This window comes from Lissotriton vulgaris, chromosome 6 (genome assembly GCF_964263255.1).
Source record: "Lissotriton vulgaris chromosome 6, aLisVul1.2, whole genome shotgun sequence".
Classification (NCBI taxonomy): Eukaryota; Metazoa; Chordata; class Amphibia; order Caudata; family Salamandridae; genus Lissotriton; species Lissotriton vulgaris.
In genome coordinates, this window is record NC_141694.1 from 703,436,009 (window position 1) to 703,461,097 (window position 25,089).

General features: G+C 43.2%; 1 protein-coding gene across 1 annotated transcript in view; it reads right to left on the reverse strand.

Moving 5' to 3' along the window:
* Window positions 1-25,089, reverse strand: part of NR2E1 (nuclear receptor subfamily 2 group E member 1) — a 119,688-nt gene that overhangs the window by 23,034 nt on the left and 71,565 nt on the right. Inside the window, exons 3-4 of the mRNA XM_086925684.1 lie at window positions 5,481-5,568; window positions 3,062-3,297 (exon numbers count right to left, since the gene is read on the reverse strand). Of these exons, the coding sequence (XP_086781810.1) occupies window positions 3,062-3,297; window positions 5,481-5,568 (324 nt within the window). The remainder of the gene's footprint in view (window positions 1-3,061; window positions 3,298-5,480; window positions 5,569-25,089) is intronic.

Sequence of the window (25,089 nt, forward strand, 5' to 3'; positions counted from 1 at the left end):
AAGCTGACATTCACACTTTGATATCCTCAGGCTGTAGCTTGGGTATATCAGCAGTGCTCAGAGGCACAGGCTCCCAGTCCCTGCGGGAGCGTAAACACGGCACTCTCCGCCCAATCCCAGCACTTCTCTCACGCTGGGTGTAATAGCCTGAAAGCAGCACTGGGATTGCGTGGGGAGGCGGTAGCCTGTGCTCATGGGATAGGAGTGTCAGGAGCTGCGCGGCGCAGGAGCAGATGATCAGCCTGGAGCGGGGAAAGGTAAGTGTACATCTTTTTATGTATTTTTTATTTCTCTCCAACGTTCTGCGCGCCATGTCGGATTAGCAGCAGCCGCCACTAACAGAACCACACACAGAACAAGGCAAGAGCCTGGATGTCTGCCCCGATCTTGAATCTGGTGTGCGAATTAAATTGAGCCAGAGCCTGCATTGCCTGGTTCTCCGAAAGAGGAATGGCTAAGTCACACCTTGGAACTACCACGATGAGCGATCGAAACTCGCACCAATCTGTATATTTTTGCAATAAATAACCCCTTGTTGGCATTGAGGAATAAATGTATGGATGCCGTGTTGTGTAACGTGCGCCAGGTTATGCATTGGTCAAGGGTATGTGAACATTATAACTATTAGAATGGCTATTGCAAAGTCACCTGAGAGCGCCATCCACTTGGAACTAGGGACATTTACTTTGCTGATAGGCAGTTTTTTTTAATGTCATTAACGTAAATTGCATTTTTTTAATGGGTGAACGGGAGAGTGTATTATCTTTACTGTTTGAATATAAGCATGTGAATTTTTTGTTTTAAACTCAGTATTCTAAAATCAACTTGTCTCCTAGGCAAAATTGTTCTAAATAGACATATGCAAGCATTGAAGGTAAACCTGTTTAATATTTTAATAATCAGAACTTGTGGCAGATAGTGTGGGTGGACATGGGGTTGCAGGGATTGCCTCTGTTTAAATATATATGTTATGTATTTTGATACAACATATCATTTTAGCCAAAGGCCGAGAAGCGTTTTCATTACAGAATTTTATTTTCTGCTGGTGTTTGTATTATTTTTCTTGTAATAGTGAGGATGATGGTTTTATGAAGGCGGAGTAAGGGAGTCCCCCCTTTTAAGTATAAAAAGATGTGTTTTCAACAAAAAACAGAAGATCTGATTGTTGCCGTTCAAGTGCAGGCACTTCTACTAAACACAGTTTTAGGTGATAGATACACATTTTAATATGAAGTCTTGGAATGGCTTTAGAACATTTAATTTTTGGACAATTATACGCGTCAGTGTTGGTCACGGGGTTAAAATATGTTTAACAAACTGAATTTTGAGCAAAAAATGTTAAACAGTGAATTATTGAATAAACACTGTAAATCTGAATGAAATAAATTGGTGGTCAGTGCCGGAGCAAACTGGGTGTAGGTGAGTAGTGCGTGTGACTTAGCGACCGAGTTAGTAAATTGCTTAATGAGTGAGTGAACGAGCGAGAGGGAAACTTGTATGCTGCACACCATGAGCTAATCTGCTTTTACTCACCTCTGCCATTTGTTCTGTAAGCAGCAGACCCACTACTATTTCAGCAGAGAGTGTACCCTACTTCTGTTCTCAAGACAGTGCCTTCCAGACCAATGGTCTTTGCACTGAGAATCTCTTGCCCCCTCAGGTTGCCACTTCACTTTGGATTAGGAGAGTGCGGTGACCATCTGTGGTGATATTGCACTTGTGGTTAGCCTACAGTGGCTACATCTTGTGGTTCAGTAGATGATCAGATTCTTTGCTGGCGTTCGGCAACCTTGCCTGAGCCCTTGAGAAGTTCAAGATCCGGCTCCTCATGGTAGAGACCATCACCAATGCTTCTTCTACCAAATACTAAGGCGGGATGCTTACTGAGCAAACAAAGGGCAGGATGTTCGCCAGCCAACCACAGGTGAAGGATTATGAACCTGACTGTAGCATAAATGTGTGGGATTAGTGAGGGAGGAGCAGAAGGTGCATCCCATACTGCTCATTCTTTGGGTCTTGATGGCTCGGTCACATGTAGCCAAGATACTGAAGACCTTGGGCTGCGCTAGAGTATGGTTTCATGTCTACGCAAGCGCACTGGCCTTCGTTTACGCGGGCTTTTTCCAAGTGATTACATTTGCCATACATTACCAGCTGTTTTAAATCAAAATGCTCATATTGCAAAAACAAAAAGAAGCCTGAAACCTGCGTAGAGCCATGCATATATAATTGGATTACCTCGGGGTGCTGTGCAATCTATGTAATGTATACCAAGTAAACCCACCCGGACAAATCTAATAAATTGTATTTCAATTAGTTAATAAACGCTAACAATAACCAAAAGAAAGTACAGTTTCACAGCGCTATACAACAATTATAAGAAAAGGTAACAAACGTCAATCCAGTAATTGGGCTACAAAAGTGAGAGATAGTACAGGCCCTCTAGAAGAGAGGTAGGGTGCATAGAATTCATGCAAAGGGCAGAGGGAGCGACTGAAACTATTATACGCAGTGCTTGAAATGGAAATATAGAAGTGCAGGTGCTCCTTGTCTGAGTACCCGTTTGCTGCCGTGAAGTGCCGGTACTCTCCCTTCCAAATGAAACAAGTGCAGATATGGAGTACCTGATAGCTCCTGCCCTTTTAAATCATGATTATACAAAGGACAATTATGTACAAATCGGCATGGCCAGATCAATTGTCTGAGAAGTATTTTTGGAGTGCTGTCTTTGTCTTGTGTGTTTTTTTAATTAGTGGGTTTCTCAGTAAGACTTGGACAGCTGACTCCACAGTGCAGCTATGTGGTTGTCTAATGTTTTCCACCAAGTGTCTTGCTGTATAAGGTGCATTTCTACAGCTCCAAGACATCAGGAAGTGACAATGGCCATATGTGTGACCCACAACTATGCTTTGCTTGAATTGCTGCCTTCCTTTTGTGGGGGTAAATGCAAAAACAGCCAAGCAGTTGGTCTTGCAGTCATACCCCAGATGGGCCGCCTACACTCGCATCCAGCATACCTTCCTTCTTTTGTCCCAAATATAATATTGGAAGTAGGCCTTACCTTCGGTGTCGGCTGTGCCAGTCCCACCAATGTCTGTCGGTCAGGCGTGCTGGTCACAGCCGTGAGCTCGAGACTGTGTGGCTCCAGCTGGGTGACGGTGGTGAAGAAGGTTGGGGGTGGAAGGGCAGATGAGGAGTAGTGTGGATTTCCGCCGTTCACCTCTTTGTGACCTCGGAAGTACAAGGCTACTTGCTTCCTGATTGTCGACGTCCTTGGGCCTCTTTCATGCTGAACGGCTACAAAAGAGTGGTTAGAGAGCTGGTCACAGGCACTGTTGGTTATGTTTAGGCAAGGATTAATTTAAGACATTTGAAAAAGTCAATGTTCAGTATATTATATACCCCTCTTGTGGTTCTGCAGTCAGCAAAGGCTTAAATGCTACAGGAGAGTTCTCAATTTCTATTCATTTGTTTTTCCACAGTCCCGCTCACATGGTACTTCCAATTTCTTGTTTGCATTGTTCATCTATATAGAATAGAACCTCTGCAATACCTTGAATTATTTGCGATTAGGAATGCCATTGTTTACGATTAGTCATCAGGAGGGATATCTGGGAAGGGTGTATCAGATCCCTTTGATAAGATGTCCTTAGTGGTGGAATTTTCAAAATACTTGAACTTGTAAGCCACCATTCATCTTTGTTGACAGGAGAAAAGTTCTATAATCATAAAAATGTGCTAGTTAGACTCAACCCATTTATCTGATTACTTTTAATTTGAATAAAGCTGCATGCAGCTTTTGACATAAATAAATATCTTGACTAGTTTGTCAATGTTGTTAACAAATGACATTAGATGTCTGTATTTCAAAACTGCAGTGATATAATTTATTATAGTGTTGAGTCTAATTTTAGTTTCCTTCACCCTATTCCACCAAGTTAAGAATTTGGCAACAATGACTCTAAAAGATCTCGTGTCTTACTTGTATTATCCAAGTTTATAGTGACAGTATCAATCATGATATTGACACATGCCAAATTGCAATACGTAAGAGGCCTTTTTCAGTTTTCCGTGGGAAAGTTGGACATCTGGAGCAAGGTTAAAACGTATACAGTGATACTTTTATGGGACAGATATGTTAGTGGTGCCGTATGAGAGGGTATCCAAAAGTTCATCAGGAGTAAAGATTAGACTTACCACACTCATAACAATTAGTGCTAACTCAATACATAGTACATGGTCAAGAAAGCACTGAGCTGCGTACAATATCATTGCATTGCTTTCCTCATTCTCTATCTAAGCTTGGCTCTCTGGCTGGTAAAATTAGAGCTGTGAAAGTCCTGCAGCAACTGTATCCTAATCTCCAAAGTGGGAAACTCACCTCTCAGTTGAGTAGCACTGGCTAGTAAGTCATTCCGGCATGCACAATTATACACTACGTACAATTGCGCATGTATAAATTTATGACTGGATACCAGCAACTATTGCATGTTTCTGGCCTAACCCTTGAAACTTTTGTCAAGTTCAGAAAGTTGGAAATCTGTCCCCAAGTGAGGTCGGAAATCTATTGGGGCAGATTTCTGACTTTTTTTAATAAATCAGGTCAATATTTATAAAATGTATTTTATCATATGTTGCAATGAATTAAAGCCTGATTTAAAGTTGGGCTGCACAATGCTAGGGAAAAGATAGGGAAGGTGATCACAGGGACAACCAAAAAGATCAGATTGGACTGGGAACGAGCTAGCAAGAGGGAAGGAGTCTAGAACTCTTATGAATACAATGTCAATGTTTCTATCAGACTTTTGTGTCCGTCTAGGTGGAGATAGAAGAGGGATTGTGATGCACAGATTGAAATGAGGACTAATGTTAGGTAAGGATATTTGGAAAATTGTTTCAAACGTTTACTTTTGCGACTCGTTTGAAACATAGTTTGAAAAAGGCTATCTTCAAAACATTAAGTACAAAATTTGAAATGTTGACTTTGACCATCAACACAGTTTCTATTATGGCAACTAATTCCATCACAAGGTATTGTCAAAGTCGTAGTTATGACTAGTTTGAGTCTATAACTTATTTGAACTAACTTTTTCAAAATATATTTAAAATACATCAGCACTCAAGTTTTGCATATTTCCTGCTAAATATTTCTTATACATTTTTTCTGAACTTCAATAACCGTTCCTAATGAAATTCTAGCACTGGATAGATCAATATTCTAACTCTAGTCTAGGATTTGTTGAAAAGCGCTTGTGACCATGCTCACTGAATGTTGGCAGCTTACTCATGTCTACACTAAACAACAGATGAAGCTGCAGAAACAGGTAGTTCGTAAGAGGCCATCCCCATTGATTAGGCAGATGTGTTTATTCCCTCAATACGTTGTTGAGTAGGAATTGTTGTTCCCAGATACAGCTGTGCATTTAATACAAATTGTGACCTAAACCATACATTGATATCCACAGAGTAGTTCGCCTTACCATCTTTATTCATGTTGACCTCCAAACATTTCTTCAGTCGGCAGGCTCTGCATTGGTTCCTGTGAGTCTTGTCCACTGGGCAACCACCCTGAAATTGAAAGACCCTCACAATTAACATAAAGAGAACGAAGCAACGTCCAAAAGGAACATGCTACATCTTAAAAGATAAAAAGAAAGTACTTGACCATGGTAGGATCAAAGCAAGCTTTAAAAATCTGCTATTCGTGCTTTCTATTATACACATTGTCATTGTGTGCATCCCACATTTTATCACAGACATTGTTGCAATATCCTTGTGCCCATGCCAACGCTCATTTGTGCCTCCTGTAACATAACTACACCTCCATAACGCCAGCATCATAACACCATGGCAACACGGGCGTACAAATGTTTCCAGTCTTCTGCATTCTATGCACATCTATGACTGACCACAGAGCCGTGAGGCTATAAACAACGGTGGGAGTATGGTTTACCACAAATAACATATTATAACCACAAGCACTAACTGGCTAACTGCCTCTGTGCCATGATACTGTAACTTGATTTACTTTACTCTTTAAGTGCCACAACCCACCATTAGTCTATGTCAGAACACTTAGGATTAATGACATCCATTAGCGCATATATATAACAAATGCATTCCCAAAAATGTATTTGTTTGAATGTCTGTAAGAAATTCAACATAAAGTCAGACCAAGTAACTAGTCAAATCTATTGGAGGAAGAGTGTGAAACTGGATATTGTATTCTCTGATGCTAGTTTGAACATACCCTTTGTCTCTATTGACTCTCCAAACGTCTTCCTAATGGCAGTCTCTGGACCCTTATTTTCATCCCCTAGGATCTGTGACCTGTGCAAATTATTTGACTGCCTTGAATTTAGGCAATGATTAATGTTGCATTGGCTCCAGCTGATCTATGACCTGTTGAATAGTAATTTATGATGTGCATGGTTTTAAAAATATTGTGATTGTATTAATACATGCACCTAAGACTAGAAGAGGAGGCTTTGACCTTTTCCCTTTGGCCAAACAGTTAAACTTTTGCCGACAGATCTGGGTCTGGTCCTGGACTTTGCTGCTTCTTCTACATGTGTGGTGATAACAAGTGCGTTCCTCCTAGCTTTGCCTGCTATGCAGACACCTTACTTTCCTGGCTTGTGGGATATGATTGCACCTTTGAACATATTTCACTGCACACCTGAGTCACAGAAATTATTTGTACTTGGTACTTCGGCATATAAATTGAAATCGCTGTCCCTGAAAAGCCAAAGATTACATATTTGATAGATTTTGTGGTGTATTAATGGAGGATTTCGTAATTTGTTTTCTATGTGCATTGTAAAAATGCAAAAAAAGGAAGATACAATACTCAAATAAAATAAAACAAGCTGAAAACACAAGGTAGGGTAGCTCAGTCATTGCGCACAATGAACAAATACAATGTTTATTTTAAAAAGTTCAAATGATTTGTGATGAAGGGCGCACAGATGTAGATACATTGTTACCGAACAATGAAGAAGAAAAAAGGATTGCTCGGTTTTACATATTATGTTGTTTGCAATTTCAAATGGAAAATCACAAACAAAATAAGGGGGCTTTCTGGAATGTATCTGCAGACTCTGCCTCCAATATGAAGACCAGCACTGCTACGCACACAGTCATCCTCAAACGTCCATCTGGAAAAAACAACCAATGATTTAACAATCAAGTACTGTATGACCGTTATAAAGCAACAGTAGTGCTCTTTCATTCAGGGGGTAAACAACTACAAGTCCAATGGGAAAATTAGAAATATATATTTTTTTTTTTACCACTAGTACTGTTTCTGGGGACCAATTTTTCATTACTGAGACTGAACCTTCCAAAGTGTACACACAAGAGGAAATGTGATGGAGATGTGACTCTTTAAATTAAATTTGACTAGCAACCAACCATTTGTTGTTCTTTTGCTGAGGAGCTGACACAGAGACTAAAAGCTGTCAACACACAGGATATCTGAGTGCTATTGTGTAAGAATGAGAAAGGAGATCCTCAGCTGGTACGAGACCCAAAATAATTTTCACATAAATGTTCATAGCATGCATTTCTAGGAACAGAACTGTGGAGTCACAAAAGGATGATCTGTCTGCACAGCCGGCCAGATGTAAGACTGAAAGCACAAGTTGGACCTGCACAAGTCACCTGCAGCACAAGCATCCATCAAACTAAGCTTCAGTTCATGACTGTTGCCTGTAGCGTAGAGGTGGTCCTTCCATCCTGCCAGTATATGGGCTCTCTTTGCATTGACAGTGGGAGCAAGATTTCAATAGGTTGAACATGATAATGCTTTTAAGGTCAAAAAGGTCATTTCATCAACTATTTCCTTCTAGACAGGATGTACAGATGTCATGGAAAAGGTCATACTGTTGGTATAGAGCCGTCTTATAGCTCTTCTGGCGGTGAGCTAAGGAGAATTTGTAAGGATATTCAGACCAGAGATTAGCCATAAAACCTAGACATACAAATATCTTCCCAAATTCATTCAAGTCCTATAATTAGACCTAGAATTGATCATATTATATTGACTATAATTTTAAATGTTGTGGGTTAGATATAAAAAGATCTTGATATCCCCCCCCCCCCTCCCTCCCCCCCTCCGAACCTGCTAAGACTAATTACAGGATACTAAGGAACTCTTGGAAAAAAATATTTGACCTATCCGAGATACTCCTTGATTCTCACTAAACCAGGGATTACAGACCTTAAAAGTTAAACCCAGAAAGAAATCTGCTTGTGGGGCATTGACAATTAATCCCTGCCTCAGTTGTAGCTGAAAAGCTCACAAAGCCTGTTCTACAGACACTGACATCCCATTTACTCTTTCAGAATAGAGCTCTTGAAATTTGTCAGCAGATTCTCAGTACTGGGCAAGCCTCAATTCTTTATTAAGATAGTTGTTTTGCCTAATGTTTGCTTATGGGCTCTTTCTCACCACTTCAATTAAGGATCCCAGTTTCTGCTTAGGATTATCCTACAAAAATTACTAATGTTTTAAGACAACTAATTGTCGACAGAAACTTTCTTTCTTCTAAGTGGTAGACCAGACCGAGGGAAATCTTTTATTCTCGTACCTTTACAAATACCCTGCTTGCAATTACTTTCCTGAAAACACGTGATGTCAGACTTAACCATATTTCTCAAAGCTGGATGGAAATCAATTTGTTAAGACAATCAAATGGTATAAAATAAAAAGGTGCGTTTATTTGATTCGGATTTCACTCACTCATAAACGTAATTGTCCTAACCAGATAAGAGATGAGCAAGCCAAGAAGCTAGAATATAATTAAAAAGGACTTATTTTTGATCTGTATAGGTTTTCTTTGTAACATGTTGTAGATACAAACTAGCAAAAAGATGGTTACTGTTTCATATGTCTTCAAATTCTAACTGCTTAAGCAATATACATTTTTTTTAAACAAGAGGGTTGACTACTCGCAGATTCCCCTAACTAAGGGAAGGTCAAATTGAGTCAGGAAGAGGAAAACCTGTCAACTGACATTGCAAGTGACCCTGGGTGGAAAATATTGTGTTTTACATGCCTACCTTTCCCATTTGCTTTGAGTCCTTGGAGCTTCAAAAAAATTGTTTAGCTTGTCGTACTCCACTTAATACCCCATAAACATGAATCCTCATCTCTCTCAATGAAGCAAAGTCTCACCATATCTTACTACACACTCAGTGGAAATTTTGCTTTTTGCAGGATTTAGGTTTTATCATCAATGGTGACACTTCCCTGCGGACTCCTCCTCAACACATTTTATGTTTATTACATACTTAGAAATTCCTTGATAACGTTCACATTTATTAATCACAAAAATATTTTTTTTAAAGTGATTTGCTGTTTTTTTAAGAGGCCACTTATGTGGCTTAACTCGAGAAGCAGTATGCTGTGGTAGATCTTTTACAACTGCCTGCCCATCTCCACGATAAACTGTAATATTCAAAATATTTAACTCGCCTTTCTTTGAATGCAGTGCTGTTTCCTTCGGAGAGACATACACACCTTTTCCCTTTCATTCTATCTAGAAGCCTGCAGCTGACCAGCAGCACAATATTTGACCTGTGCTGAGGTAGGACACTTTTATCTTACATTGTAACTAAGTGAATTGGCTGATACATTTAACTTGAAAGAAATGTAGATTGAAACTTTTAGCTCAGAATACATCTGGCTTGAAAAAAAATGATATTCAAACTTTGTATGTTACTCCAACTTCCCATTACCACTATTTAACTCTAGGGGCACAGTTGGGTAGGCCTGTAAAAAACACATGGGGCAAATCTATCCTGTTTAAGTACAGCAATACAATAATGTAAGAAAAATCAAGATAGTGAAAGAAAAACAAAATGTTACATCCTTTTTCATACCTTTTCAAAGTAAATGTTTTCAAACTAAATGGAAACTACAGAGACAGTTAATAATTTCAAAATAAATATTCCTGGCATGAGGCTTCAAATTAATCAAACTAAACATTTTAAAGTATTCGCCGACTTTCAACAGAAAGCTTTCACTGGTGCTGCACTAACTCAAATTATTAAGCCGAATTGCTCAATTTGAAGGCCTCATCAACTCCTCTTGCCTTTTTTGTGAAATTGAAATGTGTTTCTAAAGTAGACAGTTGTGTATGTAAAACAAACACTCTTGGGGGCTATTTACTAAGGAGTGCATGGGCTGTTATGTTGCTATGAGCACTTTTGTTATGATGGTAAGTAAATCAGCACAATGCTTTGCATTGATTGATGCCATGCGATCACCAGCGGGCCAGATTAACCAGTTTCTCATGCAGCGCTGTGCAGTAGCTGCAAATGCTGTGCCGTGTGACGGGACAGCAAGAGAGAGCCACATCTACTAAAATATGGCGCTCTCCTCCCCTTTCCCTAGTACCAGTGCTGAAATTAGTTGCCGTGACACATTTGCGCCATACTACAAGAATGTTTCTGTGAGTCATGCATAGGTTTTGTCCAGTACAAGATAATAACATTAGACTAATTTTGAACATTTTCCCCCTTTGGATGTGTGTTGTACAGTGCAAAACACATGCAAAGTTGGAACACAAAGGAGAAAAAAAGCATTTCGTCTTCATAGTGCCTGGTTGAAATGTGTGCTCTTTTCTGAAGCTATACCCTGTCTACTTTTATTTTAGTGCATAGGATTTCGCATCTGAAACTTTGGGTGGTTGCATGGGAATTCTATGCGCTGCTTTGTGTTACTTAGTACACAATCACAATAAATTAATGGAAGGTAAAGAGAGAACACACAGAGAAAAAAATATATTTGGCAAATTTATATTTACTAACACAAAATTAGGGAGATGAATACAGACAAATAAATTGGAGCAAAAGTCATGAACAGAGACAAACAATATTTACTCTACAGTTCACAACTAAAAACATCAACTCCTCATGGATAAGGCAGACAACCTAAATTAATTAATAAAAAATGGTCGTGAGTTTGTGCCAGGGCAACATTTCAGGAGATGATGAAAATGTCGACGTTTCGGTCTAGAGGGCAGTCGTCATATAGACCATCACCAGGACGGTATATTTTCAATGCTGAAAAGACTCCCTGGAACTTCTGAGAGAATGCCGAATGGAAGGATTGAGAACGACAGTGGACGTGGAGCACAATGTAAACCACAAGTGGAATCTTCAATGTGGATGCATTAGGCCACGCCGGTTGGCCAGATCTCGGGTAACAGTCGATTTGGTAGTGTGACCCAGTCGTTTTTGGAACGAGAGCTCGAGTGGCGTTCTACGTATCCTTGCAGGTTAACTGCAAGGATACGTAGAACGCCACTCGAGCTCTCGTTCCAAAAACGACTGGGTCACACTACCAAATCGACTGTTACCCGAGATCTGGCCAACCGGCGTGGCCTAATCCATCCACATTGAAGATTCCACTTGTGGTTTACATTGTGCTCCACGTCCACTGTTGTTCTCTATCATTCCATTCGGCATTCTCTCAGAAGTTCCAGGGAGTCTTTTCAGCATTGAAAATATACCGTCCTGATGATGGTCTATATGACGACTGCCCTCTAGACCGAAACGTCAACATTTTCATCATCTCCTGAAATGTTGCCTTGGCATAAACTCACAACCATTTTTTATTAATTAATTTAGGCTGTCTCCCTTATCCTATGAGGAGTTGATGTTTTTAGTTGTGAACTGTAGAGTAAATATTGTTTGTCTCTGTTCATGACTTTTGCTCCAATTTATTTGTCTGTATTCATCTCCCTAATTTTGTGTTAGTAAATATAAATTTGCCAAATATATTTTTTTCTCTGTGTGTTCTCTTTTTATCTTCCATTAATTTATTTTGATTGTGTACTAAGATTGTTATCCTGTGGATACAACTGAGTGTGTTACATTTGTACAACTCATAAATCATAGACTATTTTTAAAATAAGTCCCTTGTAGCATACTCTGACCATAACCATATAGTGCCCAAGCCTACAAGGGTTTATTGGGTTTTCCCCTGCCTATAACGCTTTGTGTTACTTTCAGTTTATTTCCAGCACTAAACAAGTTTAGAGCTGAAAAGTAAACTGGAAAAAAATATTTTACGCCAATTTGCGTCACTTTTGTGATGCAAACACAGCTTAAAATCTTAGTAAATCTGCCCCCTACTCTCTTGGTTTGCACTGTGTGTTTTGTGGAATCGTATGTGAAACATAGAAACAATTACAGTAGTCTGTCACTGAGCAAAACTCCTTGGCTGATTGTTGTAGCTAAATCCACTGAAGGCCTTATTATGAGATGCCAGAAGTTATACCTGGTACCTCTGCCCTGTCAGGTTACCAATAAGGAGGGTTTCATTAACTCCAGAGCAACAGTGTTAGTGGCTATTATGTGTGGGACCTTGAGGCTCTCCTTACAAATGAGAAATTATTTTTGAGAATCGTTAATTCCAACGCAATTCACCTGGTTATTCTCGTCTAGCCCCTGGTTTTCCACCTGGTGACTCCACCTTGGAGTCTTCGGGTAAAATACTTGCAGTTCAGTGAGTAACCAAGGATCATTTAAACCGGATTCAGCCAGTAACTGAGGTTACCGGATGAATGTGGATTACTGGGGAATTTGTGGCAGACCTTTAGTGTTTATTTCTTTATTTTCAAAAGCATCTGTGCAGAACAATGTGAGTGTTTGAGAAGAGATTGGGAATAAAAATAAACATTAAATGATCATCCAACTAATTTCTGTCCAATATTTCAAGTATCTTAGCCCCTTCGCTGCGGGGGATATTCCCCCGCTGTGCTGGGGGGGAGGGGGGCGCGCACAGCGCTCACATGCTCATGACGAGCTGAGCTCGTCATGAGGCATGGCGCTCCTGTGCTCATGACGAGCTCAGCTTGTCACGGCCACACCCGTTCCCGTGGAAAGCTCAGCACAGCAGGGGAATTATCCCCGCATGCGAGCGTTCCACGGCTCATGACGAGCTGAGCTCGTCATGAGCATTCAAGGGGTTAAATATCATAAACAAAATAATATATCTGGGCACATTTTCTAAAATGTTCTAAAAGGTACGTCTGTAATCTTCATGGTGCCGTATTCCAAATACCAGCCAATTGGGAAATTGCAATAACTTTCACTTAACTTCATTCATGTTTATTCAAATTGGGGCTATCCTTAAGAGCAGTCTGAATGTCACTGTTGGGAAGATTGATGGTATCAAGCCTGCTCAGAAATCAAAAATAACCAAAATACTCAAGACTAGTAGAAGGAAGTGTTCATCGATAGAATTCCTGTATTCTACCCCCTAGGTAAATTTTAAAAAAAACGAATGCTAGGGATCTGTCAGGAGGGTACTGAAGCTTGCCCCACACATTGCCCCTGTCATGCTGCCAATGATAGTAACAGCCGCCAAACACCAGCATTTCTGCCTCACCAGTTGGTATTGCAAGCCCCATAGTCCCGTTGTGCAGGGAGGCGCCAACAACGCTGCACTCTTCGCGCCTGGAGGCGCTTAAAAGGCACTTGCGGCTCCCGCTGTGCGGGACGCGCCCGTCTGAGACCCAAAGAGGCCGGGCTGGGCCAGGTCTCTTAGCTCATCCCTTCAGGATCCTTGCCATCAGGCCCTGTTTTCTCAGTACACAACTCACTGGACTAAAGCCCCCATGGGCGGGAACAAGGTACATGCATGACTTTTATTCTCTGGTGTTTGTTGACTATGTCCTTTCTTAGTGTCATCTTTAGCCCGTAGGACCTATGACCAAGTCAAGCAAGTCAAAAAAGTCCCTCCTGTTTTCCCCATTTTTTGAAGTTAAGTGTGCAAATCTTGCTTTGCGGGTTTATTGAGGGTATATTTAAGTCAAAGCGACATTTAACTATCCAGCAATGGGCAAAAGGAAATTAGCTGCTGGGGGTCCTCCAGGAACAAATGGCGTAGGGCCAGTTTGGACGATATTTTCCTTTTTACCAGAGCGGCTAACGTTATAACGAAGGAGATAGCTCTGACCGAAAAAAAGGCTATCCATGGAGACTGAGAAACTAGCACTGGGCAGTATTGAACATGGTCTAACACAGGAGGAAATCGGGGTCTCCTCAAGAGAAAGGTGTTCCACTATACCACCACCCACATTGATGGAAGGCCCAATGGGTGATATGGACTCACCTATCTGTACTGCCACAGATACCTTAACAGCAGGGGATGATCTGGATGGCCCTCCAACCAAGAGAAAACGAGCCAGTGGAAGCAGAGCCCTGAGAAAGTACCTGCGGACAAAAGCAACCTCGCCACCACCTGAATTTAATCTGGAACTGCTGCTGGACAGCCTCTTTGAAAGGCTAGAGACTATGATCAAAGCCTTGCTAGCACCTGTAATTTCAAAATTGGAAGGATTTGAGTTAAAATTTAACTCTCTTGCCTCAATACATAATAACTGTCGCCCAGGGCATGATATAGTAGTTGGAGGGAGGGGTCTCTTGTCAGGCACCTAGTGCTCGGCCCATGTTCCCCAGGTGAGTGGCTCCCAAGTTCATCGGGCAACCAGTAGTCAGGCCTCAGTGGGTGTGTTTCATCTTAGTAATTTTGATACCAACCACAATTCAGGGGGGGGGGGGGGGGGGGGGGTTGCTGTATCTCAGATGGCACATCGGAAAGTTCAGGTTTCCCAGGCGGCCCTTAGGGATGGGCAGAATACTGCTAATGAGGGTCCACTCCCTGCACACACTCCATCCCACCAGGAAACGGTCATGATTGAAAACAAATGTACACCCGATCTCCCTCCCCAATCAGCGCCTCTAGTAGCTGTCCTACGGGGGGTTCCAGCACTCACACTGGGAACCAAGGAAACTTCGCTGGGCCTTATCCATAAGACCACTCACTGGTGCAACAATAATGGGAATAACAACCCTAATATCTCTTCTGATATCATCATGGCCAGAAGAGTGTGCTGGATTGGCCATGGGACTAGGAAAAACGTTGAGGGGGACTGTATAATTAATAATTTTAGTCACCCTGCACAAGCTAAAGCTCTAGTTGGCTGCCAATACAAGAATTACCAAAGGGGATGATGGACGGAGTGTTTGAGCAAATCAAACACTCACCCCCAGTCAACTGATCTGGGTTTAATCCATCATCATTCTTTAGCTCACTCCACCATCCCAGTTCAGACATGCCATATGCAAATCAGTCTGACCCTGTGCCTCATGGGAACAGTCCAGCCCTAACTGCCTAGCCATGTCTTCCCTGGACCGGAAACAAGCATCCTGGGACCGGTTTCGGGTTCATAACCCTTATCAGCCAGGCTATCTTGAATCCAGTGGCTTAGTGAGCAAGGGACTCACGTCTAAGCATACCCTGCCAACTTAGGGCGAACAAAGCGATACCAAAGGGGATGATGGACGGAGCGTTTGAGCAAATCAAACACTCACCCCCAGTCAACTGATCTGGGTTTAATCCATCATCATTCTTTAGCTGATTCCACCACCCCAGTTCAGACATGGCCATATGCAAATCAGTCTGACCCTGAGCCTCATAGGAACAGTCCAGCTCGAACTGCCGTCCATCATCCCCTTTGGTATCGCTTTGTTTGCCCTAAATTGGCAGGGTATGCCTAGACATGAGGCACAGGGTCACACTGATTTGCATATGGCCATGTCTGAACTGGGGTGGTGGAGTGAGCTAAAGAATGATGATGGATTAAACCCAGATCAGTTGACATGGGGTGAGTGTTTGAGTTGCTCAAACACTCCGTCCATCATCCCCTTTGGTCTTGCCAATGCAAGAATGGAACCGCGACGGGCAGTTGCCATTTAAGCCAGTTAAGCCCCCCCAAGATAGAAACGTGAACGCTATACTACCTTTAAAAAAACGATACCGACCATTAGCTAACCCCAAGACCTTGATGAAAATGACTGACTTGTGACGACAGCAGGGACAACATAGGCTAAGAAGGTGCCAACTAAGGCTCCCATCGAGCCAACCGTATCCGCTCCCATACCCCAACTCCAGCTGGTTAATTCACCAAATTCCTCCCCTCTCTCAACTATCCCTGACAATGTTACGATGAAGGTATTGTCCTGGAACATAGCTGGCCTTAGATCAAAGAAAGACAATATTTCTTGGGTACACATCCTCGCTACACACCACATCATTGCCTTACAAGAAAAGTGGGAGTCAAATGATTGTTTTGATCTGGATGGCTTAATTTAATTCTGCAAACATGCAATCCCGTCAAACATGGATAGAGCCAGGGGGGTCTTCTTTCAATGTTTATCCTTAAATTTCCCTACCAAGCCAAGATTGACTCTCGCTCACACCACGTGTTAGCCGTGGAACTGTCAGGAAAGAATCTCCTCATCCTACTAGTGGTTAATTTTTATATAATTCCTTCACTAGACCTCATGAGACCAAACATCTCCTGGCCCCAGAGGATCTTCTGGAAAGTTATGTTATGTTAAAAAATGTTATGTTAAAAAATTTGTACCGCGCGCGTACACCGAGACGGTTTCTTGGCGCTCATAACAGACATGGCGAGCTGAGGCAGGGAGCATTACTCAAAGGCCAACTTAAAAAGGTGAGTTTTCAGGGTTTTTCGGAACAATTCGTAGGTGGGGCAGTGACGAAAGGAAGCAGGGAGGGAATTCCAAAAAGTGGGGCCTAGAAAAGAGAACCGGAGGCCACCGTGTTTTTTTCGGCGGATCAGTGGAATGCATAGGAGATTGTCGGCAGAAGATCGAAGGTTGCGGGATGGAAGGTATCGCTTGAGTTTGGAAGAAATGAACTCAGGGGCGTGGTTGTGAAGGGATTTGAATAGGGTGCAACCGAGTTTAAAGGAGCACCGTTTGGCCACAGGGAGCCAATGAAGGCTCTTCAGAAGAGGGGAAACATGCTGATGTTTGGGTTGACGAAACACCAGGCGAGCAGCCTGGTTCTGAATCAGCTGGAGTTTTTGAAGCTGGTAGGCGGGAATCCCCGCATACAGGATGTTAGAGAAGTCAACCCTGGAGATGACCAAAGCCAAGATGGTTAGAATAAGTGCCTCTCTGGTTAAGAATCTGCAGATCTTGCGAATCCTGCGCAGCTGGAAAAAGCAGGATGATGTGACTGCAGAGATCTGAGGTTTCATAGATAAATCCTCCGAGATGATCACTCCTAGACTTTTCACGGTACTGACTGGGCGAGGGGGGGTGCCAAGGGAAGATGGCCAGAAGTTATCATCCCAAGGGTTGGAGGGGCCGCCCACCAGGACGAGTTCCGTTTTGGACGGATTCAACTTGAGTTGGCTATGAGCCATCCAGTCAGAAATAAGTAGCATTGTGGTTTGGATGTTAAGACGGGAGGTGGGGGAAGTGTCCAGGGGAAAAATCAGTTGCAGATCATCTGCATAGTTGTATATGGTGGCTGGGGAGTGACGAAGGGATGCCAGGAGTGGTTGCATATATAAATTGAAAAGAAGCGGGGAAAGGGCTGAGCCTTGGGGAACACCACAGGTGAGGGGGGAGAAAGGGGCGGAGAAAGTGGAGAGGTGGACAGCCTGAGAGCGGCCTTGTAAGAAGGATCGAACCCAATCAAGGGCGACCCCACGGATCCCGGCGTTGTTGACACAGTTATGGGGAAGGAAGACAAGCCTATTATGACACGTTAATCTTAGGGGGTTTTAACACCCACAAATGCTGCCTCAATTGCATCTCAATGCTGGAGGAGGAAGATGGCTTGCAGGAGCCAAACCACTTTGAACACACATAGTCAGACACCTTTATAGAAGGCTTTCTATAGGCCCATAACCTGAACTGTTTATAGCAATCAGATAAGTCAGCCCTGGTTCCTACCTATGCAGGCATTGGTAGCCCAGGTATAATTGACCACATCTTGCTATCCGCTCTATTAACACCGGCCGTAATGAATGTAAGTGTTACCTGGAACTGCCTTAGTGGCCACAATCCTTTAATACTAGTTCTCCTTCTCCGGGTTGCCATTAAAAGAGGGGGGGTTCGCGAGCCAAATTACTAATACAAATATCAGTACTAAAGACGAAGCACGTAGATTAAAGTGGGAAAGGATTACCCCAGAGAGTTTTCTAGAGAACTTGTATACTACCTGCGCTCCAGAGTTTCTAGTTTGTATGGACCAGACACCTCATGATAGAGCCATTCTAGATGCCTTTGATACAATCACTAAGCAGGTTGCCTCTAACTTATCTATCACAACCAGATTGAAGTGCTCAAAACTTAAAAGATGGTTTGACGATACGTGTTCGGCTGCCCATGAGGAGCTAATGCAGGCCTTTAAGCAAAAACCGAGAGATACAACATTAACCAAGAGCTGCAGGAAGGCCTAGTTACTCGCAGTTCAGGAGAGGAAAAAACAGTTAAGAGAGCAGGCCTGGGAGGAGCTTAGCCAAGTCAGTGTGCTGACTAATAGCTCTAAATTTTGGTCTGTGGTCAATAGTCCTCTCTTTTCTGGCACGCTAAACTCCAGCAGAGATTGAATAGTCCCTACCGAGAAATGGGTCCAGCACTTTGGTAACATTTATAGTGATGCCAATTTAGCTGAAGCCGTGGGACAAACAGTTCCCGGATTAGCAAGTTCCTCCCTCCATTTTAATACAGATGAGGTTTACAAAGCCATCACTTCAACATCAGGTGGAAAGGCTCCTGGACCTGATGGGGTACCAGCTAACCTTTACAAGGCAGATCCTAAAGTCTGGGCCAAGATTTTAACACATGTTTTTAACGCAGCATGTGCCTGTGTTTTTTTTCCTTATTCATGAGCTAAGGCGGTCATTATTCCCATTTTTTAAAGGGGCACCCAGGATGATCCGGCATGCTAAAGACCGATTTCGCTCCTAGATTCCGCTGCAAAATTCATGGGGAAAGTAGTACTGGATCGCCTAACAGCCTGGCTTGATCACGCCAACATAATTTCCGATATCCACTATGTATTCAGGCAGGGGAAAGGAGCACTGGATCAATGCCTCAATCTCTATTTTGGTGATTGTGAAGTACACTGTTGCCGGGGGGGGGGGGGGGGGGGGGGTTCTTACACCTGGCCTTTATGGATCTAACCTCAGCTTTTGACCTTGTAAACAGGTCCAAACTGTGGTCGATCCTGTGTGATATGGGGCTAGATGCTGAACTGTTCTCTTTCCTGCACACTGCCCATCTAAATACTACGGCTGCTGTCCGGTTTAATGAAGACGGGAGCCTTACAGACTCCTGGGTAGTAGGATGGGGGGTCCGGCAGGGGTGCATTTTGACTCTCCTGCTGTTTACGTTATATATCAACAAACTGAGGGATTCTTTAATATCCTAATGCAAAGACATACCCATGGCTGGCACCAAGATGATCCCCGCACTTCTGTACGCTGATGATGCGGTTTTATTGTCCAGAACTGCAAGGGGTTTGCTACAACTTCTAAATTGTTTTATAGATTTTATGGATTCTTTAGATTTAATTACAAATCTTAATAAGTTACATGCCATGACCATAGGTTCATGAAAGGCGGCCAAGGCGAAATGTGATTGAAATGAGGTAGAGCTAACTAAAGTGTCCACGTTCCCATACCTAGGGGTACTTTTTGATGACCAAGGCACTTGGTGCGCTCAATGTACACTCAAAAAGAATGTTTTAGCCAGAGCCGTGGGGGCTACCCTGGACTTTGCAAAGAGATTAGGGTCAAAGCCTCTTCCCGCACTATTGAAGGTTTATAATGCGGAATGTATCCCCATGGCCACTTATGGTAGCGACATCTGGGCTACAAGGATGCGAAGGGAATCCAAGGGACTGAGTGCAATTTTATGCGCAAACTCCTTGCAGTCCCTGTTGCTACCCCCCGTTTTTAATCCACATGAGGAACTGGGGGTGGGCTACATCTCGGACCAGATCACGGTCGCCTCGTTGTTACGCTGGTTGAGAATCTGGGCTCAACCAACCCCAAATTTAAATCAACTCATAATGTTGGATTGTATTGCACTGGAGGGGGCCTTACACATTCCCTGGCTGAAATTCATAAAGGAACAGAGAAAATGTCTTGGATGTCCTGAGTTGTTCCTGACCCCATGTCCCTGGGCAAGACCGCCATTAGAGTTTTTAAACTGCAGTTCATAGACAGGCAGCAAGGCCTTAGGGAGGAGACTGAATTAGCCAAACCCTCAGTGAGAAGGTTTGCTACACTGAGCTTGGGCCAGCAGATGCAACCATATTTATCCTATGTTAACAAAGCATATCATTGTTTTGTTTCGACAAGATTTTGTCTGAACATTGTTCCCTGATTACTGGCATTCCCCAAAGGTTACTCGAAACCTGATTTATTAAAACCCTGCCCTTGTGACATTTTCTTGGAGCAGAATACCCTCCACCTAATGTTCTTCTGCAACTATTATGATCTTTTGCGCCGGAAGTACATTCTTCCCCATCTCAGAGATTGTCAATTTGTTCAAGTGAGGCCGGCCTTGCTCTATCTTCAAACTCCAGCCTTACCCAGGGTTTGCTTTAGGGTGGTAAGTTTTTTAATTGGGGCCATTAGACATAGGTCCAAGCTGCAGTTGCAGTAGCCTTCCTGTGTTCTCAGTCAGTGTAAATATGTTCCACTAAACTATGCAATGTAATTTTAACAAGATAATATTTATGGTCTTGGCGCACCGTTTTAGCATTGTTGCACTTTATATGATCTACCCTTTGTGGGTTTTTTAACATGACCATTGTTATAGTAATGCTGGATGCTTTTTAACATATAATGTATTTTGATGAAATATGTTTTCTTATAAAAAAATGTTTTGCTTTTATGGCTCTTGGCTGCCGAATAAAGTACTTTTGACTTGACATGACTTGACTTGATAGTAACAACACAACAGCTAACCATCACACTCCTATAAGTTTGACGGTTCAGACTATTTCAGACCCCCAAAGCTATAAGAATGGCTTGGGCTGCAGGTAATAGTCATTTATTATCTATATTGAATTAATAATTAACTGTTGTTGGGGTCTTCTCTAAATTAGCCAGACAGCGTCACCTTGTGGCAGACGGTCACAATCACTGGAGTTGACAATTAAGTGCAAGTGCCGAGCACCGGAAACCACCTGCTCAATTTAAGTACTGGGGTGATTGGAAAACTGGATGTAGACAATGTAACATCAAGGGAAATATTTACAAAGGACAGCTGTACTGGCCCTCCTGCTGTTTAACTTGTATATAGCCAATTTAAACAATACAATCAATGTGGAAAATTGTTATCCTCCAAAACTCACTTTTCAACTGATATTTAGCTTGCAGTATGCTGACGACATTGCTCTATTGAGCAAAACTTCTAACAGCTACCTTTCCAACCTGTAGCAATACTAATGGAATGGAATCAAACATCAAGAACACTAAAGTGATGTCTGTTGGCACCCATTTGAAAAAAAAGAAGGAAGGTGGTATTCAGAAGAGAAAATTACTGCTATAGCGGCATACACCTATCTTAGCATAATTTTCGATAAACAAAGAAACTTTTTTTTATACCTGATTGTTTTTTAATTTTTACACTTGTAATACAGACATAATACAACTTGTTAGGTCCATCCCCAAGTCCCAGACTTAAAATAGTGGATTAACAGCAGATAGATCCGTGACACAGCCTCATTCCATCATCAACTGGAGCCCCTACTCATAACATTTCCACCATTTCCCCCATGTTTTAAAGTGTTTTGTGAGCAGCCCCTGCCTCATAGGTTGGCTGTTCTTGTGCACACCAGCCCCCCCCCCCCCATTTCCAGGCATCCAAGGTGGGGGGTTGTGGGCTTTTCCAAATACAAGCAATGTCCCTTTTGGCCACCCAGGTGGCCATCCCCACCAGCCTTTTCTCTCACTGAGTGTCCCCCACGTCCTCTAGGATTCCCAGTATAACAGACTTGGGCGTCAGGTCTATAGTGTGCCCTAAGAAGAAGATTCGGGAGAGGGTGCCCTTGAAGCAGCTCCAGAAGAGTGCTATCAAGGGTGTTAGAAATGGGGGTCTGTTCCTTACTGTTGCCGGGGAGGTGACATCGTGGTTGCATGAAGGCGCCATTTCTTTACGACGATGTGGGCTCGAAGGATTTGGGAGGTCACCCACATCAGGTTTCGGCTCCGCAATGATGAAGCACCAGTGTCGATGAAGTCGAGGCAGCGGTACGGGTCGGGTGGTGCATTGTGAGCATCACAAGCGATGCCCTCGGCTCTGGTGCAGGCAGCGGCCTCAGTGATGGCTTCGGAGTTGATGCGGTGCAGCATCTGCAGGTGTCGAGGATGAAGTGCAAGTCGGGCTGTGTGTAGTGCACTTCATGAGTGATGCCCGTGGCTTCGGAGCAGGTTGCGACATCGCTTGTCGTGTTGCTTTTTCCCTCTTTGGCAGCTGAAACAGCAGTTCCAGGTGCAGGAAGACAGAAGGGATGAAGTCTTTGTGGCCCTGAGACTTCAGATCAAGAGGCAAGATCTACACCACGCATTTGGAGATCTTCTTCAAGCAGGATACACAGTGCACAACAAAGTCTTGGTCCTCTCCTTGGCAGAAACAGCCACTGCAGGTAAACCCCACACAGCACACAGAAAAGGGGCAATACTTCTCCTTCAGCTTTCCCAGCTCTTCTCCTTGGCAGAGGTTCCTCTTGAGTCCAGATGTAATCTAAAGTTCTGGGGTCTAAGCCCCAATATTTATACTGCATTTCTCGTTGTTCAGAAAGGCTCTGTGCACAGTCAAAACTAGTTCTGTCCTCCCTGGTCCAGCTTCCCGGCAGGAGGTGGGGACAGCATTGTGTAAGGCAGACTAGGCCCATTCAGGTGCCAGGAAATCTCCTCCTCCTACTCTAAATGTATCCCAGGTCTATTCAGCCCAGCCCTGACTCATCCAAGAAAGGCAGGACACACCTCAAACCCCCTACCCCAGTGGCTGTCTACAGTGAATGCACATCCTCAGCCCCTGTCACTCAACCGACAAATGAGCAGAAGCACACAGCAGGATGGCTAAGCAAGAACATACCCACTTTCTAAAAGTGGTATTTTCAAACACAGAATATAAAAATTATCTTGACTAAAAGATGCATTTTTATATTCTGAGTTCAGGCATACTAAACTCCGGCTTTCTATTGTGTCCCAATGGGAAGTTATACTTGTAATATGCTATAAATCACGGGTACTCATAGTATGGCCCGCGGGCCAGTGGCGGCCCGGCAAGCCGTCTCTGGCGGCCCGCTGACCTTCTAGACATCGTACCCGTGTTGTATTTTTAAAAAAAAGGAAATCGTGTCTTCAAACACTGCTGGTTACTGCAGCGCGAGTCTGAGAGACTCTGCTGCTCTGTGGGGCCGGCCGCCGGGTGATTCCAAGGATAGTGGAGCTGCAGGGGCCTAAGAAGAGGTTAAGTACAGCAAGGCCTCATTAACATACAAATGGTATTTCTAAAGAGCTGTGAAGTGCTCGGGTGGGGCTGTGTGTGGCAGGAGGCTATCTCAGCCCAGGCTGAGACACGCAGGGTGAGGTGAAGAGGGTGACAGAGGGAGGTAGTGGGACTTCCCACGTGGCATAAACAAAAGGCACACTTTGCATTTCTCCAGACGTTTTGCATCGGGTATCCCAACAGAGGAAGCAAAATCATTTTTAGAAAGAAGATTGCAAGAGCACTAGGGGTGTCATGGCCCGTTGTACTAATTCAGTCTTAACTTCCACGTGTTATATTATTCGAGAAACCTTAAAATGAGACGTGTTTGACAGAATCATTGATTATGTTTATACATTTGTAAAAGAATGTATGATTGTTTGACTGCGGTCTCAGAGAGGTAAACACTGGTAAATAAAAACTGTGCAGGAACATGCTGGCCATCATTGTACTGGCATATGATGATGAGTGTGTGCGTTTATGATGAGGCTGGACGTGTCGGCATTCACAGGTGTGTGTATGGATATGTTTGTGGGTGTATGAAAGTGCTTGTCTGAAGGGCGGGAGTGGGCGTATACTTGTGGCTAGTAGCACATAATGGAACCTGAGTGGTCATATATAGCTTTTAGTGGGCAGCTGTACGATGGTGAATGTGCTATCCTAAGATGTTAGGTGGACGCATCTACAGTGAGTGTGATGGCATACTATAGTAGTGTGTTGGCATATGATGAAGTTATTCATGTTTTATATTGTGGTGTGTGCTACATTTTGTTTGAAAAAGTGGGTAACATAGCAAGACTGTGTTGAAGTTGTGAGAGGTAAGGTTGACTGAGTATGACAGAACTGTGATATAAAGCAAAGGTAGAGCCTTAACTCAATAATTTCACCACTTCTTACATTTTAAGAAGACACTATTGTAACATATTAGCTACCTTTAATTCCCTTCTGACTTCACATTTTTCTGTGAATCTAGGAATTTTTTGTGCATATTTTTTCACTTTTGTGTGCTGGGTTACAATGTTGCTTTTGTGGACGTATGACCTTGTGTAGTTCTACATATATATGGTGGTGGGTGCTTTTGTGTATGTTGGTGGTTGTGTGGATGTATGAGGGTGGGTGTGGGGACTTATGTTGTTACACATGTTTCTGAGTTACATAGACGCATTCCAAACTTGCCTGCAGTCAGTGCATGTTGAAGCGCTGGTGCGCTTCCGTTCGAGTAATTATGTTATTGCTGGCAATTCCTGTAGTGAAGGAGTATTGGGACCACTCAGTCCAATGCAGGTAAGCAATTGAAGCTGACAAAGTATTGCGGTCCTTCAGACAAGCAGCGCTAGTGCTTAGGGCAGTGTCTTTAGAAACCACATTGTTTTAAAAACAGGCAATGTTTCTCAGTCCCGGCGTCGCAATGAACAAGATGCTGGCACTCCCTTTTAAGAGAATTATGGTATTGGCAGCCCCTCACAGATAAATGTGCTGGGGCACTGGGAGGGAGTAAAAGGGAGGGAGAGGGAGGGAAAGGAAGAGAGAGGGAGACAGACAGAGGGAGGGAGGGAGACAGACCGAGGGAGGGAGACAGACCGAGGGAGGGAGACAGACAGAGGGAGGGAGACAGACAGTGAGAGGGGGAGGGAGGGAGAGGGAGACAGAGGGGGGGGACAGAGGGAGGGTGACAGACAGTGGGAGGGAGACAGAAAGAGGGAGACAGACAGAGGGAGGGAGACAGACAGAGGGAGGGAG